At 57.8% G+C, this 21590-nt stretch overlaps 1 protein-coding gene across 15 annotated transcripts in view; it reads right to left on the bottom strand.

Moving 5' to 3' along the window:
• Positions 1–21549, bottom strand: part of Col13a1 (collagen type XIII alpha 1 chain) — a 144577-nt gene extending 123028 nt beyond the window's left edge. For 6 of the 15 annotated variants that reach the window (XM_048809692.1, XM_048809653.1, XM_048809686.1 and 3 more), the window contains exons 1-2: positions 21311–21546; positions 7061–7130 (exon numbers count right to left, since the gene is read on the bottom strand). In XM_048809692.1, the coding sequence (XP_048665649.1) occupies positions 7061–7088 (28 nt within the window). In that variant the 5' untranslated portion in view covers positions 7089–7130; positions 21311–21546. Of the gene's footprint in view, positions 1–7060; positions 7131–21310 lie in introns of all 15 variants that reach the window. The other 9 variants (XM_048809676.1, XM_048809600.1, XM_048809608.1 and 6 more) reach the window with 6 other exon arrangements.
• Positions 21550–21590: the final 41 nt, after the last annotated feature.

A 21590-nucleotide genomic window follows, 5' to 3' on the forward strand; every position in this document is an offset into this window, starting at 1 on the left:
TCTTGCTAAGTTGCTGAGGCTGGCCTTGAACTTGCGATCCTCCTGTCTCAGCCTCCCCAGTTTCTGGAATTACAGGTGTACCCCAGCTGTCATACCCAGCACTTCATGTTTTTGACTTTATAAATAAATCATGTTGTAAATATTCTCTTGTCATTACTTATTTTCCTCCATAGGATGAAATTCATCCATCGAATACCTTGATGGCAGGTCTGGTGATTTGGGTTCACAGTGGTGGTATTTCTTTGATAAAAGTTCAGCAACTTAATACCCCCCAACATGTCTGTCCGTCTCCTGCTGATGAGTATTCGGTTGTTCTCTTCCTTTCCTTGATTTGGTGGTGAGAAGCCCCTGGCCTCCTCCATGGGGGTAAATCTTCCCCTCACCAAATAGTTCTTGGCAGTCACTCGCCCCTTTGGATAAGCGAAAAAACGAAGGACCACAGCAAGGGGAACCTGCTCAGAGCCCCTCAGGGTCTGGGAATCATTCCCAGTCCAGGCCTCTTCTGGTCTTTCCGGAACCTTCCATTTCCTTATTTTTATTTCCCTACAAATCACCGCGACCACCCGGGTGTTATCAGAGCTGATCTAGGAGAAACACATTATCAGCGCGGCCCAGGAGGGCCGGGGATCTGGAAGTGCTTTCAGGAGGAAATGGGGAAGAAATGAGCCTCAGAGAGTTCCCCAGGTGGCTCTAGCGCCTGGCTGGGGCCTGGAGGGAAGAGGCGCTTCCAGGGGCGGATGGTGAGCGCTCCTGCAGCCGGGCAGCGCCTGGTCTTCCCACGCCAGTCACCTGGCCCTCCTTCTCGCGAGGGGCAGGAGCTGCAGCTGGGGGGCTTCTGTAAGTGCAGGGTCTTGCTCGAGGCCACAGAAGAGCCCCAGCACCCCCCTAGGAGCTGCCACTCAGGGCTTCTTGGTGGCTGTCTGATTTCTAAAGCACAATATCACTGCCCTGGTCAGCCAGGGTTCCCTTCCCCGTTGTCTCAAATGCCTCTAGAATCTACGTCAGGCGATTAAGGGTGACAGCCAAGGAGCAACCTTCACAGGTGATCCCTCCTACGCTGAGCACGCTTTACCACAGAGCACAAACAGCAGGGCCAACAGACGGGCTAAGGCGGGAGGAGATGGTGGGGGGCCCTGTGACAGGCCTACAGAGGTTCAGAGTTCAGTGGGTAGAAAGTGGGAACAGAGATGTGAGAACAGCAAGGAAAGAGTGCGCAGGTGGACCCCTGGGGGCCTGGCGGGCAGCGGACTAGACTTACTGAGAGGAAAGGAGGTCAGGAGGGGATGGATCAGAGCAGGCTGAAGAGAGAATGTGGGCCTGGCACTGGGGTGGGGAGGGGACTGTGAGGCCACGGAGCCATGGATGGTTTTTGAGCAGAGGAATGGAATCCATGGGACCCAGCAAATGATGGGGTGCAGGGGCCACGGTGAAAGAGGCATCAGGGCTGCTGCCGTGGGACGGAGCCTGGCCCTTGGGATGTCGGATGAGTCAGGACAAGGACAGTCTAATTGGAGGGGGCAAAGGGCGGGGATCCAGAAGGTGAAAGCACATCCCTTGGGCTGTCTGAACACCTGTGACAACAGCAATCAAATAGTAGGGTCCCTTCCCAGGTTGGTCCTGGGAATCTGCTTTAAGGAATAGCCAGGAATGGCTCCCAAGGAACTCATCTGTTATTTGCATGTAAAGCAGGGTTTCTGAGTCACCTGAACACAGTACTCCTTAGTGTGACCTCTCTCCCCAGAACACCTCAGATCTCCACTCTCTCCTCTGTTAATGGCACCAAGGAGTACTTTGGTCTGAGGTGTCCCTTTTCTGAGTCAGCTGGGCCTGGAACAAGGACAACCACAAAGGAAGGGTGTGTGGCCGTGGGTCTGCTCTGCCGCAGCAAAGGGAGCTCAGAGGAGCCCCTTGAGTATTGGGTTGTTCTCTTCTTTTCCTTGATTCGGTGGTGGGAACCACGTTGCCCAGGGGCCCCTGGCCTCCTCCATGTGGCTGCAGGCTCTGCCCATGTGAATGGCATGAGGCTGTGGGGGGAAATCTGGTGCCAGGAAAAATAGGGCAAAGTTGGCTTAAGAAAAGGGTTTGGGTGTGGGGGTTGCAGCTCTCACCGCCTATGGAAAATACCCAGGGCTGAGGAGGCTGTTCCAACCTGGACATAAATAGAAGTTCATGAGAAAACACAGTCCTGTCCACCAGATCCCAGGCTCTCGTTGCTTGGAGGCATGCTCCATGTCACTGCTAGTTCTTGTTCTGGAGTGCAAACTGGACTGGGTCACATCCCTGCTCTTCAACCTTCCCTGATGCTCCATTATGTCCTGTGAGGAGAAGGCAGGCACTACTGCTCCAGATCCTGCACCCTGGCAGACATTATTAAACGATCACCCATTTTCTGCTGACTTGGCACAACCTCCCTGGCAGCCATTACCAATCAATCATCCTTGGCATGAAAACCATTTGCCTCTCATTGAACAGAGAGAGCCAAACTCCTCAGCCTAGGTCTCTGCAATCTCGACATCTCTTTCCACCCTCATGTCCGCTCCCCATCCCTGCGCTGTGCTCCATATCTTTCAACCTGCTTGGTCATCCCCAAACATACCCGCCTTGTTCTTACTCTGCTCCCCCACCTTCCATAGCGACAAGGCTCTATCTGCCTTGGTTACCCAGCCAAAAACATCATCTGCCTCCCATGCTCCTGGGTACCCAGGTGACTAGGTTCTGGCCAGTGATGAGAGCAGAAGTGAAATGTCTGCTCTTCAAGGTCTGCTCCTGAGGATGGAGATGCAGGCCCCAATCCCGTCTCCTTTTGTGCTGGCCAGGGCACGGCAAGAACAAAAGAGCTGTCAGAGCCCAGAGATGGAAGCCGCAAGATGCAGACAGTGGAGTCACCCCAGGCCAGGACCATGCTCCTGCTAAGGAAGGGACACCTCTACCTTTGCTTTGTTGAAATCCCAATTTCGGGGGACGTTTGCACGGTGACAGCTGAGTCTACACCCTGTCTAGACCCTGCCACCTGCTTCCTGTTTCCTCAGACCAACCTCAGGGCCATCTCTCCAGCAAAGTCTTGCTAGAGCCCCCAAACCCATGGGGTCTCCAGCTCTTCCTCTGCTCCTCCCCCCAGCACCTCTGAGCCAGGGAAGGGCACTGGCTGCTCCCAGAAGCCGGGCCGCAGGCGCCTTCTCTCCCCTCCATCTGGGTATGGCGCTGACACATGGAGCCACCCCACCAGGCCCTGGTCCCGCTGCTGCAGCCTGCGCCCCTTACTTGGCAGCCAAGGTGCGACCCTGTCCTACTCCACCTCCTAGAGCTGAGGCCCAGGCTGCAAAGTGACCGTCCTTGCCGCCAGCCCAGCCTGGACATGGTGAGGAGCGGCCCGCCCAGCCCCAGCGTGGCGGGCTTGAAGGAGCTGCTTCCTTTCCAGCTTGAACCTGTATTGTCCTGCTCCTCGTTTGTTAATAAGAACAGGGACAGAGAATGGGTGAATTTTCCCCATCTTTGTATTTGTCTCAAGAGGCCCAGGAAGTCCCACGGTGTGGACATCTGTTCCCAAGCCACTTCGCCTGCCTCACCGGGCTTTGTACACGGCCCACACCTATTCCTCGGAACTTCTGGACACTGTGACCCTCCTCATGAGGCGTGACCTTTGGCATCCCGTCGCCGGCCTGCTGGCCCGTGGCTTCCCTGGCAGGCAGCGCCTGTGGCCCGGGACAGGACGAAGCCAGCTCTCAGCCGGGAGAGGGCTATTTTGGGACAGGGAGGCTCCTGAGAGGATGCTGGCGGGGTCAGGATAGGAGGGGAAGGAGGCAGGATAGGAGGGGAACGATTATGTGTCCCCAAGCCTCTGGATGCTACCCAGGGTCCCAGGGCTGCCACAAGGAAGAACACACCCACCACAGGGCTCCGGCTCGGCGTGGCTGGCCACACAGACAAACAGGGCAGGGCTGGAGCTGCAGGCTGGCATCCCAGCAGTCATGGTGGGCAGGGAGAACTTTTTGTTTCTTTGGTTGGGTCCCAATGGTGGTGATTTTAGCTTTCAGGGGGCGTGGAGGGGAGAAGGCATGTGAGGCCAGATAACAGCTGGAGACCACAAGGAGGATCCAGTCATCAGCAGTGATTATTGGATGGACTAAACATTCAGAGCATCTGTACACGGGGAACAAGACTGAGTGCTGGTGAGACTTTGTGTTCCCACGCGGCACTTCACGATGGCATCGAGCCCATCTGCAAGCACCAGGAGCGATAAAGCGGTAAAACTCTGATCCGATGTCACTAGTGAGAGAGATCCATGAGGCTGCTACAAGGAGAGTGGGGTTCCCTTAGCCATTGAGCATTTTCAAGCATTTCAGGGTGTTAGCACTCTACGTCATGTAAGTGTTTTGAGGAGGGTCACCCGTCAATAGGAAGCACTCAGTACTGTGCTCGGCGCACAGTAGGTGCTCAGTTAGGGAACAGCAACAGAGCTGCTATGATGTACAGCAGGTTGGTTCTCATGTGGAACAGGGTCCTTTACTGCAGGCCTGTGGGAGGCAGGTCCAGGGGCCCAGCAGGACCTAGCCCACCCTGGCATTTGTGCTCTGAGATTCCAAAGGGTCACATGCCCTTGTGCAACCTTTCCAGTCCTTGGCCTGACTTTCCAGAAAGCTGGGGGAGCCCCTTAGCCCCCCTTTGATTCTGCCTCCTCATGGGGCCTTTTCTTAAAATTCTCCTGGCGTTCCCCACTGGACTCTGATCATACAGTGGGCCAAACTGCCCTGTGGGAAATGCTCAACCCCCAGGATACGCATCTCCCCAGTGGGTCCTTCCTCCTACCACACCCTTCTCACCACCGAGACCCCTGGGTCCCACAGGAGGAGGCAAAGAGCTCTTCCAGATCCTCCCTCCCTCCTGCCACATCCCTCCCCAGCTCTGCCTCTCAGGACCCCCTGAGGCCTGATCTTCTGGAGCACTGAAGCGAGGCCTGTTGCAAGGGCAGCCACTCTGACAGTGGCCAGGCCACCAGACAGCTGTCCCTAATCACACACGGAGGGCAACGGGAACAACCTCTGCCTGGCCGTAAGGGTGCAGCCTACATTGCTGGAACCCTAGGATATGGAGTCTGGTGCGGATTTCTGTGTATCTTCAAGTCTAAGGGGCCGTGGGGGAAATAAGAGCAATAACAGTGCTTCGTACAGATCAGAGAGGCATTGACGTCCAGCTGATTCCTGATCATGTCTCTAACACATATTTTCAGGGTGACTGTTGTCCCTCTTTTTTTCATTCAAGGCAACTTGAGGCACAAAGATTTGCACTCAGCTGGCAAATCTCAGAGTTGGAATTCAAACCTGGATCTTCCATGACTCCAAATCTCCTGCCCTTAATCAGCATTCCACACTTTGAGCAAAAATCAGTTGCAATTGCTCAAGAGTTACTGAGCAACAGACACCATTATTTGAAATGTGAGACGCTTGGAAGCGCACGGGGCCTGCCGTCGGGCGTCTGCACCTCATCTTGTTCACCTTAACTTGCTCTCCAGGAAGTGTTCCCAGACCCCAGTCCCCAGCCCCAGAGGGAGTGAGGGAGCTTCCCAAGGCTTCTGGACACCCTTTTAATTAACCCACATGACCCCCTGCCTGGGGCCAGCTGCATCCCTTCACGGTCTCAGGACAGCCTGCCTCCTGGTGACTCCCAGCCGGCCGACTCACTCCCAGCCAGTGTGGCCTCTCCATGTCCCATATGCCTCACATCTGTCAGCCTCTCTTCCCTGGATTGAGGGCCTGTCTGAAGGTTTCTACAGCCCCAGCTCCTGGGGCCAGAGAAAGACCTGCCAGAGAGCCCAGAAGTCCCCTTCCGAGGCCACATACCCCACAGGTGCCAAGGAAACCACACTCTGGGCTGACAGAGACCCCTGAGCAGGGCAACACTCCCTGAAATCACTTAAATGTATTACCTGGACTCCCCCAACCTTTTTCTTTTGGGGGGTTGTACCAGGGATTGAACTCAGGGGCACTCGACCACTGAGCCGCATCCCCAGCACTATTTTGTATTTTATTTAGAGACGGAATCCTGCTGAGTTGCTCAGTGTCACTGAGGCTGGCTTTGAACTCAGGATCCTCCTGCCTCAGCCTCCCAAGCCGCTGGGATTGCAGGCGTGTGCCTGGCTCCCTCAATCTTTTTAAAGGCTTCCTTCCCTCCCCCAAAGGGGTACAGCCCATTTCAGTTACTCAAGGGAACAGCGTGACCTCTTCATCTGCCATTCTCATAACTCAACAAACACGGTCAGGATTCTGGAGAAGTTCTCATGAGCTGTCACTCATCAGAACTATTAACCACTACAATGCACTTGAACCCAACACCCAGCGTGGTGCCCAGCCAGAGCACACAGCTTTAAGCACGTGGAAAAATGGAGTGTGGAGGGGGCCTTACTGCACTGAGCGCCGTGGGCATCCTCTGTGAGAACCCTGCTCATGCCACACTAGTAACAGGCAAAAGCAGAGTTTGAATCCCAATTGGATGAGGTTAAATTACTGCACAACGTGACCTGGCAACACTCAGCCGCATCTCCATCCCTTGTGTGTGCGCAGGCAGCCCCACAAGGGACACGCACCACCCCAAGCCACCTCACTAGGGTTCACAGTCTCCTCACCAGAGAGTCATTTGTTGGAGTAGCAAACATGTTTGTGCACCGCCCATGTCGGGAGCACTAGAGAACATGGCGAGGGGGTCCTCACCCTCGTGGGGCCAATCTGCCCTTGGGTTCTGCACAGCATGTCATGATTTTCAAAATGTGACCACGTCCATCATCTTATCTGGCTTAACCACAGCCCGTTTCAAAGAGCGTGAGGCTCAGGAAAAAGAGCTCCTGAAGGGATGCGTGGCTGGATGGATGGAGGGCGGACAGAGGGGGACAGGTGGGCCCATAGGTGGGTGGATGAAAGGTCACCAACACTATACTCTCGTTCCCATCTTTCAAAAGAAAAGAGATGGGCCGAGCTCAGCAGCAATGCCACCTGGCCGCCGCATAAGGACGTGGTGGGCAGCATCTGTGCCAAGGATGCACGGCTGACCAGTCAGGGGGGCTCCTTACCTGGCGGGCAGTTACATCCTAGGGACATCTTCGGGGCCTCCCGGCGCCTCCGTGAGTGGAGTTTCCATTTCTGCACAAAGAGACAGACAAGAGGGGTCACGGGAGCTCATAAAGCCGGGCCCTGGAGAGTGTCTGCGCTGTGGGCGGGAGGGGGAGGGAGAAGGGCGCATGGGGGGAGCGCAGGGCTCTGCAGGGATCAAAGGCTGCTGGTTAATGGCCCTCCGCTGGCCACTAGGCCTTGGGTAATAAGAAGCAGAGAAGGCCAGGCTGGTAGTGTCAGCAGCTCCCCCTCTGGAGTGTTCCTACAGAAGTCAAACCAGCCATCGGGCTCTGTGAACCGTGGCGGTCCCCAGGCCCCCCAGCCATGTGCACAATGACGTGCTCTTCTGGGTCTTCTGCTAATTGTTCCCCTTGTGGGACTGGGCTTCTGATGGACCCCTGGGCAGGGACAGTGCCTTTTGCTCTTGCAGTTTCCTCCCGCAGGCGGTTCAGGCAGGTGGGCAGAGGTGGGGGACAAGGGCGCTGGGCAGGCCCTGCATCCTCCACACCTCTTCCCAGCGGCTGAAATCACCGAGACCCCGTGGAAGGCCCCAAAGGGGCCAGGGCTCCAAAGAGGTAGCGCATATACCCCCAGCCGTGGGGACCAGCCGTCCAGTTCCTGCAGAACGGCCATGCGCGGCCGGCGGCCACGGCGCCCAGGTCCTGTGCGCTAGCTGTTCCAGGGCAGGGCTGGGGGCCGCGTGCACCCTCAGCCTTGATCCTGGCCATGCGGCGGGCCAGACTAGCAGGGGGTCATCAGAGATGGCCCTGGGGACACTGCCTGGTTCACACACGGTTCTGGGACCCTGGGCTGGTAACAGTTCCAGTGGCACCGAAACCCCATGGAAAAGGCTGGAGCATACGAGCATGGTGCCCGACTCCTAGGGCGTCCTCAATGCATGTGTCACTACTGCTGCACTCGTGTGACAGGTGAGGGACCTGAAGACACCAAGGCCGCCCCAGCCAAGGTCATAAGGAGCAAAGGCGGGAGCTGGGTCCCAGGCCACACGGGCCCTTAAGCTATTTCACTTGGTTCCCACAGTGAGTTTTTGAATCCTTGTTTAATTTGTTGGTAACATTTTGAAGTGGGTGGTTCCCCATGCAAATCTGCGTTTCTAATTTCTCTTAAAAAATCAGAAGACCTGCCCAGAAGGGTTCTGCACTCTGGCTGCCAAGGACTGGCCACATCCAGGCACTGCAGTCCCCCCCCTTGAAGGTGCTGGCCACTCTGGGTACCGGCTGGCCCCTAAGCATTTCTGTAATATTTGCTCCCTCGCTACCTGGTCATTTTGCCACTCAGATTGGGCCTCAAGAGAGGAAAGACTGTCACGTGGGAGGTGTCATAGGAGTTGATGGTGGGTGTGGGGAGGGAAGGGTGGGAAACTTCAAGAGGATTCATAGCACATTAACATCTGCTGAGCCACCATGTGGACTGGCACTAAGCTGGGTGCTTTGAGTAGGTTTAATAGGGACCTCGTTCAATACTTAAGGAAACAGACTCAGAGAGGTTCAATGATTTACCAAAATCACACAGCCAGCACATGGTGGATCCGAGCTGTGAACTCAGGCCTTTTAAGATAAACTCTAATACCTTCTAGCCAGGAACTGTAATCTCAGTGGTTCAGTGGTTGAGTGCCATTGGGTTCAATCCCTGGTACCTCCCCCACCAAAATCCACTCCCTTCTGCTGTAGAAAGGGGTATGCAAATGTCCCTCATGAGGGAGCACAGGATGGGATGGATGGGGGGCCTCTGAGGGCAGAAGGCAGAAGGGAGTGAGAGATCAAAGCAGACAGGAAGAAGGGGACACCCATGGGGAGGCCTCACTTAGAAGGGAGGCTGGGCACGCAGCACAGGGTGGATGGAGGTGGAGGCCAGGTGCAGTCGGGCAGAGTGGGCAAGCAGGTGACCTCCCAGGACAAAGTCTGGTGGAAGCCCGTGTGAGGCCCAGCTCTGAGCCTGGTACATTAGTGCCACTTTCCAGTTAGGGACCTCATGAATCTACTTCACCCCTTCCCACCCAGAACCTGTGACCTGGCCCCCCGTGGGCACGTGACATAGATCTGCTAAATGACGGAGCTGGTCAATAGCCGACAGGACCCTGGCTGGCGTGCGGAAGCAGCAGGGCCACTGTCCACTGGGCAACTGCACCGCAGCAGCACATGGGGCTCCAGGGGTGACCACCGCCGCCCGTGCCTGTCCATCAGTGCCCTGAGTGCCCTTCTCTCCTCTGCACCCCATCTAAGGCCCACCCCCTCCACGGCCCCAGACCTCACTCTCCACCTGCCCAGGGACATGGGCGCCAGCGAGTCCCCCGCCTCCTGCCTCATCAGTTTCCTCCTCCAGACCAGATCACCGATACCAGGGCCAGCACAGGCTTCTGCCCAGGACCCCCGGGGAACAGGCTCCATCAGAACAACACTGCAGAGCAGGTGAAAGAAGACACAGGGCCATCAGGGTGGCCGTTCCCAGAAAAGGTCGTGAGCCGGGTTTAGCTGCTGTCCCCACCCCAGTGGTCATTATGCACACGTTGCACAAAAGGAGAGAAACCGCCCCTCTTCAGGGGGCTTCGCCCTTCCCAGGAAGACTCGCGCCCCGTGGCTGCCTCCTGCTTCTCTTCCTGCCCTTCTGGTCCCCTCTCATCTGGCTGCAGCCCTCCCTCCCCACGAAGGCTCCGACCCAGTGACCTCGTATTGCCCCGTCGGGTGGACGTCCTGCCCTCCTCACCTCCTATCCTTCTGCCCTGGGCTCCCTCCTACCACCGAGGCTGCTCCTCTGTCTCCGTCCCTGGCTCCTTCTCGTTACTGACACCTAAATGTGGCAGGCCACAGGGCCCCCAGTCCAGGGCCTCACCTCTCTCCTCTAGACACTGGCTCCTGTGGGGACCTCACCTGGCCTTGAGGCTCCAGTGACATCTGTATGTGATGACGCAGAAGATTCCACTCCTTCCCACCCAGAATGAGATGCCGCCTCTGCATCCCCAGCCTGGACCTCCCTGCGGTCCTCCAGTGCAGCCAGCCGCCGGCCCCACCCCCTGCCCCGTCCACTCAGCATCTCCCAATCTCATGGCACAAATGAGCCCTCCCCAGGCCTGAGCCTCCAGCAACTTCCCTGTCACAGTACTAAGAGCTGCTTGAAACCCCAGAATCCTCCAGGTGCCTCTCTGTCTCACCCACCCCCATCCTGAGCAACTCCTCTTCCCTGCCTTTCACACACACCTGGGATTGGATCCCTTCTCCCCACCCCACCACGGGCCACCTTGGAGTCTCATCATCAATTACTGCAAAAGCCTTCTAAAGGAGCCCCTGCTCCTGCTTGGGTTCCACAGCACGTCCTCAACACCGGCAGCCAGGTGATCACACAGGCCTCTTACTCCACACATGCCACCAGCCTTCTCCTGCCTCAGGGCCTTTGCACTTACCGGTGTCTCTGGGATGCTTTTTCCTAGCTGTCCACCTGTGTGCTCCTAATGAGGGCTTCTTTGCTTTTACTACCCCGTGAGCTTCCTATCCCCTCCCTCTTGCATCTCCTCCTTAGGAATTTGATTCTTTTGCTTTGGTTGTTTATGTTGCTTACAGCCTCTCTCCCCCATGAGGTCAACTCCACAGGCTGTGGGTGTTGTTCTGTTTCATTCACTAGCACATCCCTGGTGTCTAGAACAGGGCCTGGCACACAGTAGGTGCTCAGGAAGTGCTGGTGATTTACAAACCAGGAGCGGTCCTGTTAAGTTCTGATTTCCCGTCTTGTACAGCGGGAGGGTCTGGCAGCAGGCGGATGTGGGCCATGCTCTGAGCAGGTGGCACTGCGTGGTGGCCGCCCCCGCCCCCCCGTACGTGTCTGTGCCATCCAGGTCACAGTGGCACTCCTGTATGGCCAGAGTTACCTGTTTAGGACGCCAGCTCGCGCCTCAGGCATCTGAGTTTGAGACCCAGGTGAGAATCCCCAGGTGAGCTCAGGGCTGGGTGGGACGCTTTCTGGGGCCCTGGGGGGACCCCCGCCACCAGGCCTGAGACGCCTTCCTGCTTCACCCCTGCTGGTGGCCGGGGCCTCCTGGAATGCCCTGTGTGGCCCGAGCTGAAACACACCCGCCTGACGCGCAGCTATTAAGATGCCTGTATCAGTATCAAAGCGGGAAATGCCAGGCGGCCTCTCCTGGCCCACAGAATGCAGCTGGCCCAGCCCCGCCAGGGGCCACTCCCTCCCAGGCCCCAGCAGAGGGCTCTTAAAGGGACCTGGCCCCGGCCTCTGTCATGCCTGGTGGGTCCCAGTCAGGGTAGGGAGGGGGTCCAGAGAGAGGCCCGGGACTCTGCACTCTACCCTGTGGCCTTTGGCCCAGTTGCATGGACGAGGGCCCCACCACGTGGGGTATTGCCCCTGCCACCTCCCACAGTGCTGCTGTGTAGACTGAATGAGATGACACAGTCCTGTGCCTGCGGTGGGAGCTGGAACACGTGAATAGTAACATAGCTCCCCACGGAGCACAGAGCCAGGCACTGCGCTAAGTGCGTTGGAAAAGAGTCACTTAATTAATTTTTTGTTGTTGTGTTCAAGGGATTGAACCCAGAGGCGGTTAACCACCGAGCCACATCTCCAATCCTTTTTATATTTCATCCAGAGACAGGGTCTTGCTAGGTTGCTTAGGGTCTCCTTAAGTTGCTGAGGCTGGCTTTGAACCTGCGATCCTCCTGCCTCAGCCTCCGGAGCTGCTGGGATTACAGGTGTGCACCACCGCGCCCGGCCTTCATTAATTTTTTAAAAAAGAAACTAACTTCGTAGTCTGCTTGGTTTTGGAGCACTGGGGATTGGATCCAGAGCCTTGTGCAACATGGCAAGCGCTCTACCACGGAGCCACAGCCCCTTGATAATTAATTTAGTGTTAGAGTGCGAATTCTACGAGAAGCCACCTGCCCTTGGGACTCAGTTTGGGGTGAACTCCAAATGCCAAGGAAGCATCACTATCTATGACGGAGCTTGGCCGTGTGGGTCTTGGGGTCTCGTCCCCATATAGTAAGCAAGAGATCTAACCCCGACCTCGATTTCCTCGCCCCTGCAGTGGGGGTAACATTGGCCACAGGGGTAAGACGGGCAGAGAAGCCGAGAAGGGGAGCCGAGCGCAGGAGTGAGGCCTGGAGCTGCGCATGCTCTCATGGCCAGGCAAAGGCCACTTCTGTCTGGGGCTGCTGCCAGGCCGGCTTTCCTGCCCTCCCCCCACTGGCCTGACCCCATCACAGTGGTCAGGTCACCCACTTCCCCCAAGAGGAGGTGAGCGAGGATGGTGCAGGAAGGACCCTGAGGACCAGATGCTGAAAGAGGAGGTGCCCGTGGACGTGGCCGCGGCAGATGAGGCCCAGTGCCCGCAGGCACCTCATCCCGACAGTGGACAGTGCTCCGCCGCCTCCAGGGCCCTGTCGTCAGCAGGACGGTTGCGAGCTGGAGCCCCCACTGGCCCTTTGAGGACGAGGCCGGGTCGGGTGTCCCTGATCCACTCTAGAACCACACCCGACTTCCAGGCCTGGCCCCTGCGGTCCCAGGAGGAGGTGGGCTTTGGGTGGGGCTCAGCGGGATGGGGCTGAGTGGTGACAGGAGCCTTCCCGTGAGGGACCTGGCTGCTCGGTGCTGGCTCCTTAGGCTGAAGGCTGGACCCCAGGGACCGCAGAAGCGGGCTGATCCCACAGGACGGGTTTGTGACGGGGCAGGCCATGTGCCACCCCATGCCCTCGGGCACAGGCGGCCGGCAGGGCCAAATCAAAGCAGAGGAAACTGGGCATCCACCCCGCGCCCACCCGGAGGACCCGCCCTGTCCCTCGGGCCGGGCGCCGGGAGCTGTCTCCTTCCCTCCTCAGCCTTCTTTGTGCCATGGCCTTGGCTCTTGATCACAGGGCCATGAAACAGGGGCCAGGGGTCCGCCGGATGCCACAGGGTGCCGCCAACTGGGTTCCATCGGAACCACAGACAAACCAACCCAAGCTCCAGTGAGTTCAGAAAGCTAGAGAAAGAAGGCTCGGGCCTCCAGTTTTCCGGCCTCCGGATGCGAAAGTCCTTCCTTTCTGCTGACCCAAGGCCATGCTGCTGCTTCTGGGGATCAAGGAGCTGAGCCCTGCAGCTGGCTGTGGGTGGGAGCCAGCTCTGCATGGGGTGCAGGACCCCCCGGGTCTCAGGGGTCAGGGCTCCCCTCTGGGCCTGTGCAGGATGAGGCCGGGACTCTGACCACAGAGTGGGAGGGGCTCGGGTGAGAGTCCTGGGCAGAGGCTGGAGCCTCCTCCCTGGGGACCGTGCATCTGAGCTGAGGAGGCATGGACTGTCCTCAGGGAGCTCGGGAGAGCTGTCCAGGACCACGCACATGGAGGGGAGGCAGCCACAGTCACCAGGGATGTGACCGAGGGGGAGAGTGGCTGGGGACCAGTCATGGACTGGTTGGGCTCATCATGAGGAAGTGGGAGCTGAGCCGGGGACACACAGCCGCCAGCCAGCTGAGGGGACAGGGAAGGCCTCAAACTTGCATAATAACGCATTTCTTAGGAGCCAGGCAAGCCTCGTGCTGACATTCGCTCATTCTGTGCCGACGGCAACCCACTTTATGAGCCAGGAAACTGAGGAGGAGAGAGGGGCAGCAGCCTGCAAGATGGCATGCAGCCAGGAGGGCCAGGGGCAGGATTTGAACCCAGGAAGCCTGGCTCAGAGCCCACGCCCTCATTGTGTGTCTGTGACAGCTGGAGCTTGGCTGGTTCAAGGAGATTAAAATATCTATTACCAGAGTACTAGGCGCAGCTCAAAGTACTTTATGTTTAACTTAATTCTAAAAACAACCCTTATAGGGAGAGACACTCTCATTAGCATCACTCCTAATTTTACATAGAGATCATTCAAGGCACAGAGAGGTTGAACAACTTGCTCAAGGTCACACAGCCAGCAATTAGCAGAGCTAGATTTGAACCCAACAAACTGACTCCAGAGGCTGTGGCCCCAGCCATGAGTGCACACAGCCATACGGCTGGGCTCTGAAAGCAAGAGCAGGCGAGTCAGGAGGCTGGACAGGAGGGCAAGGCTGGAAAGGTTTGCCTCTGACCTGAGAGCGATTGGTAGTTACTGCAGAGATTTAACCAGGGAGAGGATGTATGTGATCGGGCGGCTGCTGTGCGGATGATAAAAGGGCCGGGACAGAGTGGGTGGAGGCGAGGGGGTGGCTGGAGCCAGGAGGGACAGACAGTGATGGAGGGAAGAGGCTGAGAGGGCATGGTCGACCCGCAGGGCTGAGGGCCCCGCTGACCCTGGGGGACGGCGGGGAGGCTGGACTTCTGCTCAGTCCAGACGCGTGGAGTTCGAGGTGCTGTCAAGACCTGCGGGAGGTGTGGAGGGTGGCTGTGGAGAGGGTCTGGGCTCCGAGGAGAAGGTCAGGAGCACGAGTGGTGATCCCCACGTCACCGAGGGGGTGTGACTCCCGCAGCCCCTTCCTCCCGACACTCTGACTTTATAAAATGGGGAGAGGCTGGAGTGGCAGGTGATGTCCCAGGTCACTAAGCCGCCCCTCAGGCCCAGGAAACTTCAGGTGCCAGCCCAGGGGGAGGGACATGAAGAGCCTCTTTTAACCCCATGCCCTTCCTGTGTCCCTGTCACTAAAGGTCTCTCTACCGGCCACCAGCAGCTGCTCCCTTAGCCCTCAGCCACCAGCTTGCTGCAGTGACACCCCACCCCGAGGGCAACGGCGGCACTGGCTGCGTGGGAGGCTGGAGGGTCCCTGTGGGGTGCTGCTGCTGGGGCCCGGATGACACCCAGGGGAGCCGGAGGCCCAGGAGCCAAGAGACACAGGAGGAGGGCTGGGCTGGGGCTCAGGCAGGGCACTGGCCTGGCACGTGCTTCATCCCAGCACCAGGAAGGAAAAAAAAAAAAAAAAAGAGGTGGCAGAAGAACTTCCTAGGCCTTCTAGAAACCTCTCTTCCAAATGGCAGACCTCCTCGGCTCCGTTTTTCTGGGAAACAATTCAGGGAAGACCCTACTGCTCGCCCGTCTTGAACCCTCCAGCCTTCCAGACTGCTTAGCGCGCGCTAGGACCCCCCGACTTCTCACTGCGACCCCCATTGCTGCCACTCCTGGGCCCTCAAGCACCAGGGGACCCCAAGAGGGGTTTGGGTGACACTGCACAGGATGCTCCGGGCACCAGGCCACACACAAACTCTGGCACAGGGCGCCCAACCCCAGCGACAGAGCACAATGCCCGCGGAGTGTGACCCCCAGGGCCCCACTCAGGTGGTGGGGAGGTGGCAGGCAGCGGTGGCTGGTCCAGGTGCAGCCCCTGCGGACGTCTGGAGACGAGGAGAAGGAAGGAGAGTCACTTGAAATGTCCAGTTGCCTCAGAACTTTGAACCCCATCTCATTTCTAAAAGGGGGCCTTCGAGCAACTGATCAGACAGACAGACAGACATGACCCAGGAAGAAGGAGAAGGTGACAGAGGAAGGAGGAAAGTCAGGCTCAGGCGAGCAGAGAGACCCGGGGCTGCGGCTCCTCCAGACGCTCTGCCCAGGGCCACACAGTGCCGGGCGCAGCTTCCCATCAGCCAAGAGACAGTCACAGGCCTGTCCCTTCTTGGAAGCCCCAGTAGCCACACACCAGGGCTGACAAGGACTCTATGGAGGTCCTTCACCAGGGCCGGATGACATGAATGACATCATCAGGGTTATTCTCACGACAAAGGTGGTGGTGCAGGTCCCATGCCCAGTCAGTTCAGTAAATGCCACCTCCGTGGGAGGCAGATGTGGCAGAACGGTTCTGAGACCCTGGCTGACCAGATCAGCCTCTGCAGTCACAGGAGTGAGCGACTTCATGCAGACAAGGCTATGCTGGTGGCTCAGAATGCCAACTTTGGGGCCACAAGGCCTGGATTCAAGGCCTGTCTCTACTGCTCACTAGCTGTGTGACCTTGAGAAAGTTACTTAACCTCCCTGGGCCTTCAGTTTCTTTTCTGTAAAAAGGGAAAAGTTAAAAAATAAATAAATAAAAAGTAACCTCTGATAGGATCATAGTGAGGGTTTTGTGGACCCATTTGACTAGTGCCTGGTACATAGTAAGTGCTCAGTAAATATTAGCTATGAATAAAAGCTGAGGACCCAGAGCTGCCCCGTCTCATCCTCTCTGGTGATGAGTGAGGTGGAAAGGGTCACAGGTGAACACAGATGCCCTCAATGATTTGTGAGGAGGATGAGGTCACCAGCATGCTGAGGCTCAAGTCCCACAGCTCTCTGCAGAGGTCCCCGTGGTGTCAAAGGCCGCACACTGGCCTGCTGCACTGCTCTGCCCCCGCCCTCTGCCAAGAGAAAAAGGAAGCTGTGCCAGGCGGCCTGGGCAGGGGAAGAAGCAGCTCAGACCTCGGGAGTAGGGACGGGCGGGGACAGTGCCCCAGCGGTTGATCCAGGTGGATGCACAGAGCCACCCCTCTCCCTGCCAGGACCAGGCAGCTGCCCTGACTTAGAGGAGTTGGTCATGTCACCGGCTGACTGCTTGCTGCTGGGAAACCTCCCTTCCAGGTGACACTGCCCCCGAACTAATGCTGAGCCCAGAGCTGGGTCCCGGACTGAGGACAAGGGGGGCACAGCTGGCCACCAAGCCTTCCGTGGCCTCCATCAACAGAAACTGAAGGCCAGCTAATTGGTGAGGTCTGCATCCTACCTGCAGAGTCCTGGGCTAGGCTCAATAAGACCCAGAGAGTCTTACTGAGTCCCTGTCTCTGTCATCGGATTGCATATGACCACATGGAGAGATGAGACATTAAAGGCACAGTGGGGCTGGGGCTGAGCCGTGGGTGGCAGCAGACTTTACCTTGCTCGTTGACTGCAGTGGGTCCAGGGTGGCAGCCTGGCGCCCAGTGTGGGAAGGATCCTGAAGCCCATTTAGGTTCAGTGAGACAGTGTGTGCAGCGATTAGTAATGTCTGCCATGGGTCTGGGCGGGGGAAGCCAAGAGCACTGAGCTCCTTCTGGGAGTTAAATGTCAGCCAGGAAGAGCCGCAGGAAGTGGGAGCAGGGAGAGAGCTGTGCTGGGATGGGGTAGTTTGAGAAGGCTTTTTCCAGGGAGGCCTTGGGTCAAATCTAGGATGATTCAGAATAAGGGGAAAGACACCTTCCTGGGAGTGATCTGATTGTAATAGATGGAACTTTGCTTTTGTCCCCACCTCCGGCTACATAATGAGGTCCTCCGTCTGGTTTGGAGTTACCTGCTATTTATTTTTAAGGTCTCTGAAGAAGCCATAAGGCTGTAAGGATTCTCCACAACTTTACCCATCGCAAGTGTGCTTTGTATTTGGAAAAACAAAAATACTTAGAATCATCATGAGCTGAACACCAACTTGCCCCCTAGTTAGAAGTGGCTTCCTGGAGTATGGGGTCCAGCAGGATTCTGGGGCTGCCAGTGAGCCTGGCGGGGAGAGTGTGCTGCAATTGATTAGCAATGTCTGCTGAGGGCCCTGGAATGGGGAGCAGGGTACACTCGCCATGTATTGGTCCCTGAGTTAATTGGAAAGGAGAAAGGCTCCCGGTCCACTGCTGGCTGGCTCTGACTCCCCGTTCCTCTGAAGCCAGCCCATGCATCCTTTGGATCTTTTCTTTCCTAGCCATAGAGTGAAGGAGGACCCGACTGGGGACTGCCACAGTGGTGTGCTGGGCTGCACTTGAGGGTGCCTGGATCTAGGGTCTGTCCACTTCCTGAGGTCCAGCTGGCTGTGGTTCTCCCACCAAAGACACTGCGCAAGCCACCCTGTGCCCATCTCCATCCCACCATTTCAATCCTGGGGAACCTCATCCAGAGCCCGGCAAGCCACTGACTGCTCTCCTAAATTCTTCTTTGGAAAAGGACCCGAAAGAGGCCCCTGTGCCCTTGCTGTGACTATACGACATTCCTATCACCGTGGTTATTTTTAGGGCCCCGGGGCCTCAACATTTTAGCCTGGAAGTTCTGGCCATTTTTTCTCCCAGGGGATCCTCAACGCCTGTAGGAAGGACTCACCAACAGTGTGGTGGCGGTGATGTGGGTCTTCTTAACCGTACAGTGGCTAAGGAGAGCGGCCGTCCTTCTGGAAGCTTCGAGGGTGGAAAGAGCTGTCCTGGTAACAGCCTCGCATCGGCCCTGAACGGCCCACCCTGGGACACCAGGGCATCTAATTGCCACTGTTGTTATAGTGATGGGAATCTTGCCCGATAGCCCTTAAAACTGACCTTGGAGATCACTGCCCAGACTGTCCCCCACGCCCCCAGGCCCTTCCACACGGATCTGGCTGGTTTCAAGTCCCGTCCCTCCTCCTCTCGCTGCTCACCCGCTGCCCAGTCCTAGGTGTCAACTGATTTTCTCCATTTGGGACATTCCACTTTCTTTCTTCACAGCAAGCAAATCAAATAACAGGCAGCTGGAGGGCTCGTTAAGGCTCCCCGACCAGGAGAGAGGGCTGGCGGGGAGAGTTGGGGCCCCGTCTGGAATCCACACTTCCAGCTCCCCCGTCCCTCACTTCTGCCTCGGCTCCTCTCCTACGGGGCCCCCCAGACTGGCCAGGCCTCCAGCTGCCCCCCCCCCCACCGCCGGCCTCCAGGCCACTGCGCAGGCCTGGCCTCACCAGGGTGTCCCTCCTGAGGCCCTCTACCCTCCTTCAGTGAGTGGCTCAGGACCTCAGGGCAGTGTCCCTGAGGCCACCTGCCCCAGGCCCGGGCCACACACAGGTGCACGCATTTCCTCCTGCTAGCTCTTGCTGGTGGCACTTTTCCGTGTGCGCTCCCAGCTGCCATCTCCTGAGGTCCTTTCAGCAATCCCGGGAGCGGGCAGGGCCTGCTTTTTACAGAAGAGAAACCTAAAGGGTCAGTTGGGGTGGCCTGCCTCGGCTAGGGCCAGGGCCAGGCTAGAACCCTGTTCTTGGTCCTTAAGCTCACCCGCGTGCGCAGGCGCCGTGACCCTGCTGCGCTGCTGCAGCTTCTGACCCTCAAAGGGGAGCTGGTGTGACTGGAAATGAAAATCGGACTTTTCTTTAATTTTAATGTGACTAGTGGTTACTGTATGGGACCACGTGACCCTCGTGTGGCCCTTCAGAAGCCCTAGACTTAGCCACCCTCCCCACAGGCCAGGCCTTCACCTACAGGACAGCGCTATTCCTTGGCTTCCAGCACCTTCTCTTACAGAACCAGATCCCACCACGGCAGCCACCCCGCCCAGGCACTCCCTGGGACCCTGTTTCCACTCCACTCCAGGTCACAGTCCCCTCTGCCTGCGGTAGCACCCTGTTGGCTTGACCCCTCTGCTGTCATTCCAGGGACAGAAGCCCAGCAGGGGCCCCCGCTGCCCTTTAGCAGCTCTGCTCCAGGGTCCTCTTCACCCAGGCACCCGTCTCTCTCCTGCCCTCCCAGCCCGTGGGGCCTGGAGTTTCTTTAGTGTCCCCAGGAAAACCCTGCTCTCTGGCTCCAGCCTCCGGAAGCGGGCCGCTTGGCCCCTTAGCACAAGCCCACCCACTTGCCCTCTTCCCCTGGCAAACGTCTCTTCACCCTTCAGATCTTCACTCCCAAATCACTTCCCCCGGAAGCCCACCATAACCGCCACCAGCATCAGATGGCGCTGCGTGGAACACAGTGCCCAGTCCCCCTCTTTCATTATTTTCTACATGACGAGCTCACCGCCCGCTTTCTCTTTGGGTCCCATTTACCACTGAGTTTAAGAGGCAGAGGGAGTCTCCCCCAGCGCCCGACCCCCAGCTGGCTCTCAGGAAGCTGCCAGGACACCAAAGAACCCTTTGCATCTGGACGGGAGTCCCGGATCTCACCGTGTGACCCTGAGCCACCTACTGCCCTTCTCTGGGTCTCAGTTTTTCCATCAGTAAAGCAGGGGTCACTCTAGATGATCTCTGGGTGACTCTCAGCTCTGCAGATGAGATCGGGAGGTGGTGGGCAGGTGCTCCAGGAGGAAGAGTGGGCATAGTCCCAAGAACCCCGAGAGGAGAGCATGCGACTTGGTGGGGCTACATCTTCAGCAGAGAAAGCAGGAGCTGCCAAGGGCTGGGGCTCCCGTGACCAGCGGGAGGGACAGGGAAGGGAGAGGGCGGAGAGGAAAAGTGAGACAGCTCCAGGGCCAGATGCTGCTGCTGGCAGCCAGGCCCAGGATACCTGGAGGCAGCACCGACTGGCTCCACCCTCCCCTCGCACACTCACCAACCAGTGAAGGCCACTGGCTTCTGCTGCTCTGCCTGGGGGCAGGGGACCAAGGGCAGCCTGACTGAGTCCTCTGGATTCCCTGGGGCCTGGAGGGCGTGGGAATGAGCTGACAGCAGCAGTCCTGGTGGCATGACTAGCACCAGTCACTGCCCTGTGGCTGCCCTTCTGCTCTGGCCCAGTGAAGTTCAGGGCTCCCCCCCTACCTGACCAGCCTGGAGAACTGCTCTGGCAAAGGAACCCCAAAAGAAACCAGGTTGTAGGGAATCGAATGGCCACAGCATTCACCACTGTTAGAGCCGGGCTCTGAGGTCTGCCATCATCATCACTATTCTGAAAGCTCAGAGAGGTCAGCGAATTTGTCTCAGGTTGCACAGCTTCCAAAGTAGGAGAGCAGGAATAAAAACCCAAGAGAGGCAAGATGCCACCACCCTGCTCTTTCTCCACGGTTCCACACCACCGCCTACTAGGGATCAGACCTCCTCTCCCTTCTCCCCATGGAAACCTGCCAGCCACCCTGTCCCAGGACCACTTTCCAGACTACTACAGCCCTCACCTGCCTGTCCTTCCCTCCTGCAGGGCTCTGGATCCTCAGTGATGTCCAGATTCTAGCAAGGCCCAAACTTTCCTCTGGAAGCCCAAGGGGAAGGCCTGTCCCTCCTTCTGGGGAGGCACCACCTCTTCATGCACTCCCAAGAGTACCATGGCTGAGTGGCGCTATCAGCTTTTAGTTTACTTGGATCGGGGAAATTTGGGGAATGGGCTCAGTATCATTTACCCAGTAGAAAAAAAAGTTGGGGACCATTCCAAAGGCCCTGCATAAGAAACTCAGCTTAGAAACAAGACAATAGGGGCTAATTCATACACAACCACAGCAGAGCCAGGAGACCCACACTAGGGCCCAAGGCCGGACCAATGAGCAAGGACGATCACAAACTCCCTCCACCCGGTGAGTACTGTCCCCTCGGGTCCCCGCAGACCCTTGGATGACTCAGTTCCTCACTCCCTCTTCCCACTGTGGCAATAAAACAGGCAGCATCTAACCTGGTAGGGTGGAGGGAAGACCACGGGGGCTCAACAGCCTAAGCCGGCTGCCGCGCCTGGCATGCGACCCTCCGCGTAGGCGTTGGGGCCTCGCACATCACCCCGGCGGGTCCGGGAGGATGAAGTGGAGCTGGCCCGCCTTCGTGCGACCTGCCTTTCTCCACCTGCCTGGCGCGCCCAGGGCCAGACACGGGGGACGCCTGCTGAGAGCGGAGCCGGGATCGAGCCCACGCCGACCAGGTTCTCCGGGTCCCTGGCCAGATGGCGTCGCCATGTGCCC

The sequence above is a fragment of the Marmota marmota genome, unplaced genomic scaffold (genome assembly GCF_001458135.2).
Source record: "Marmota marmota marmota unplaced genomic scaffold, marMar, whole genome shotgun sequence".
Taxonomy (NCBI): domain Eukaryota; kingdom Metazoa; phylum Chordata; class Mammalia; order Rodentia; family Sciuridae; genus Marmota; species Marmota marmota.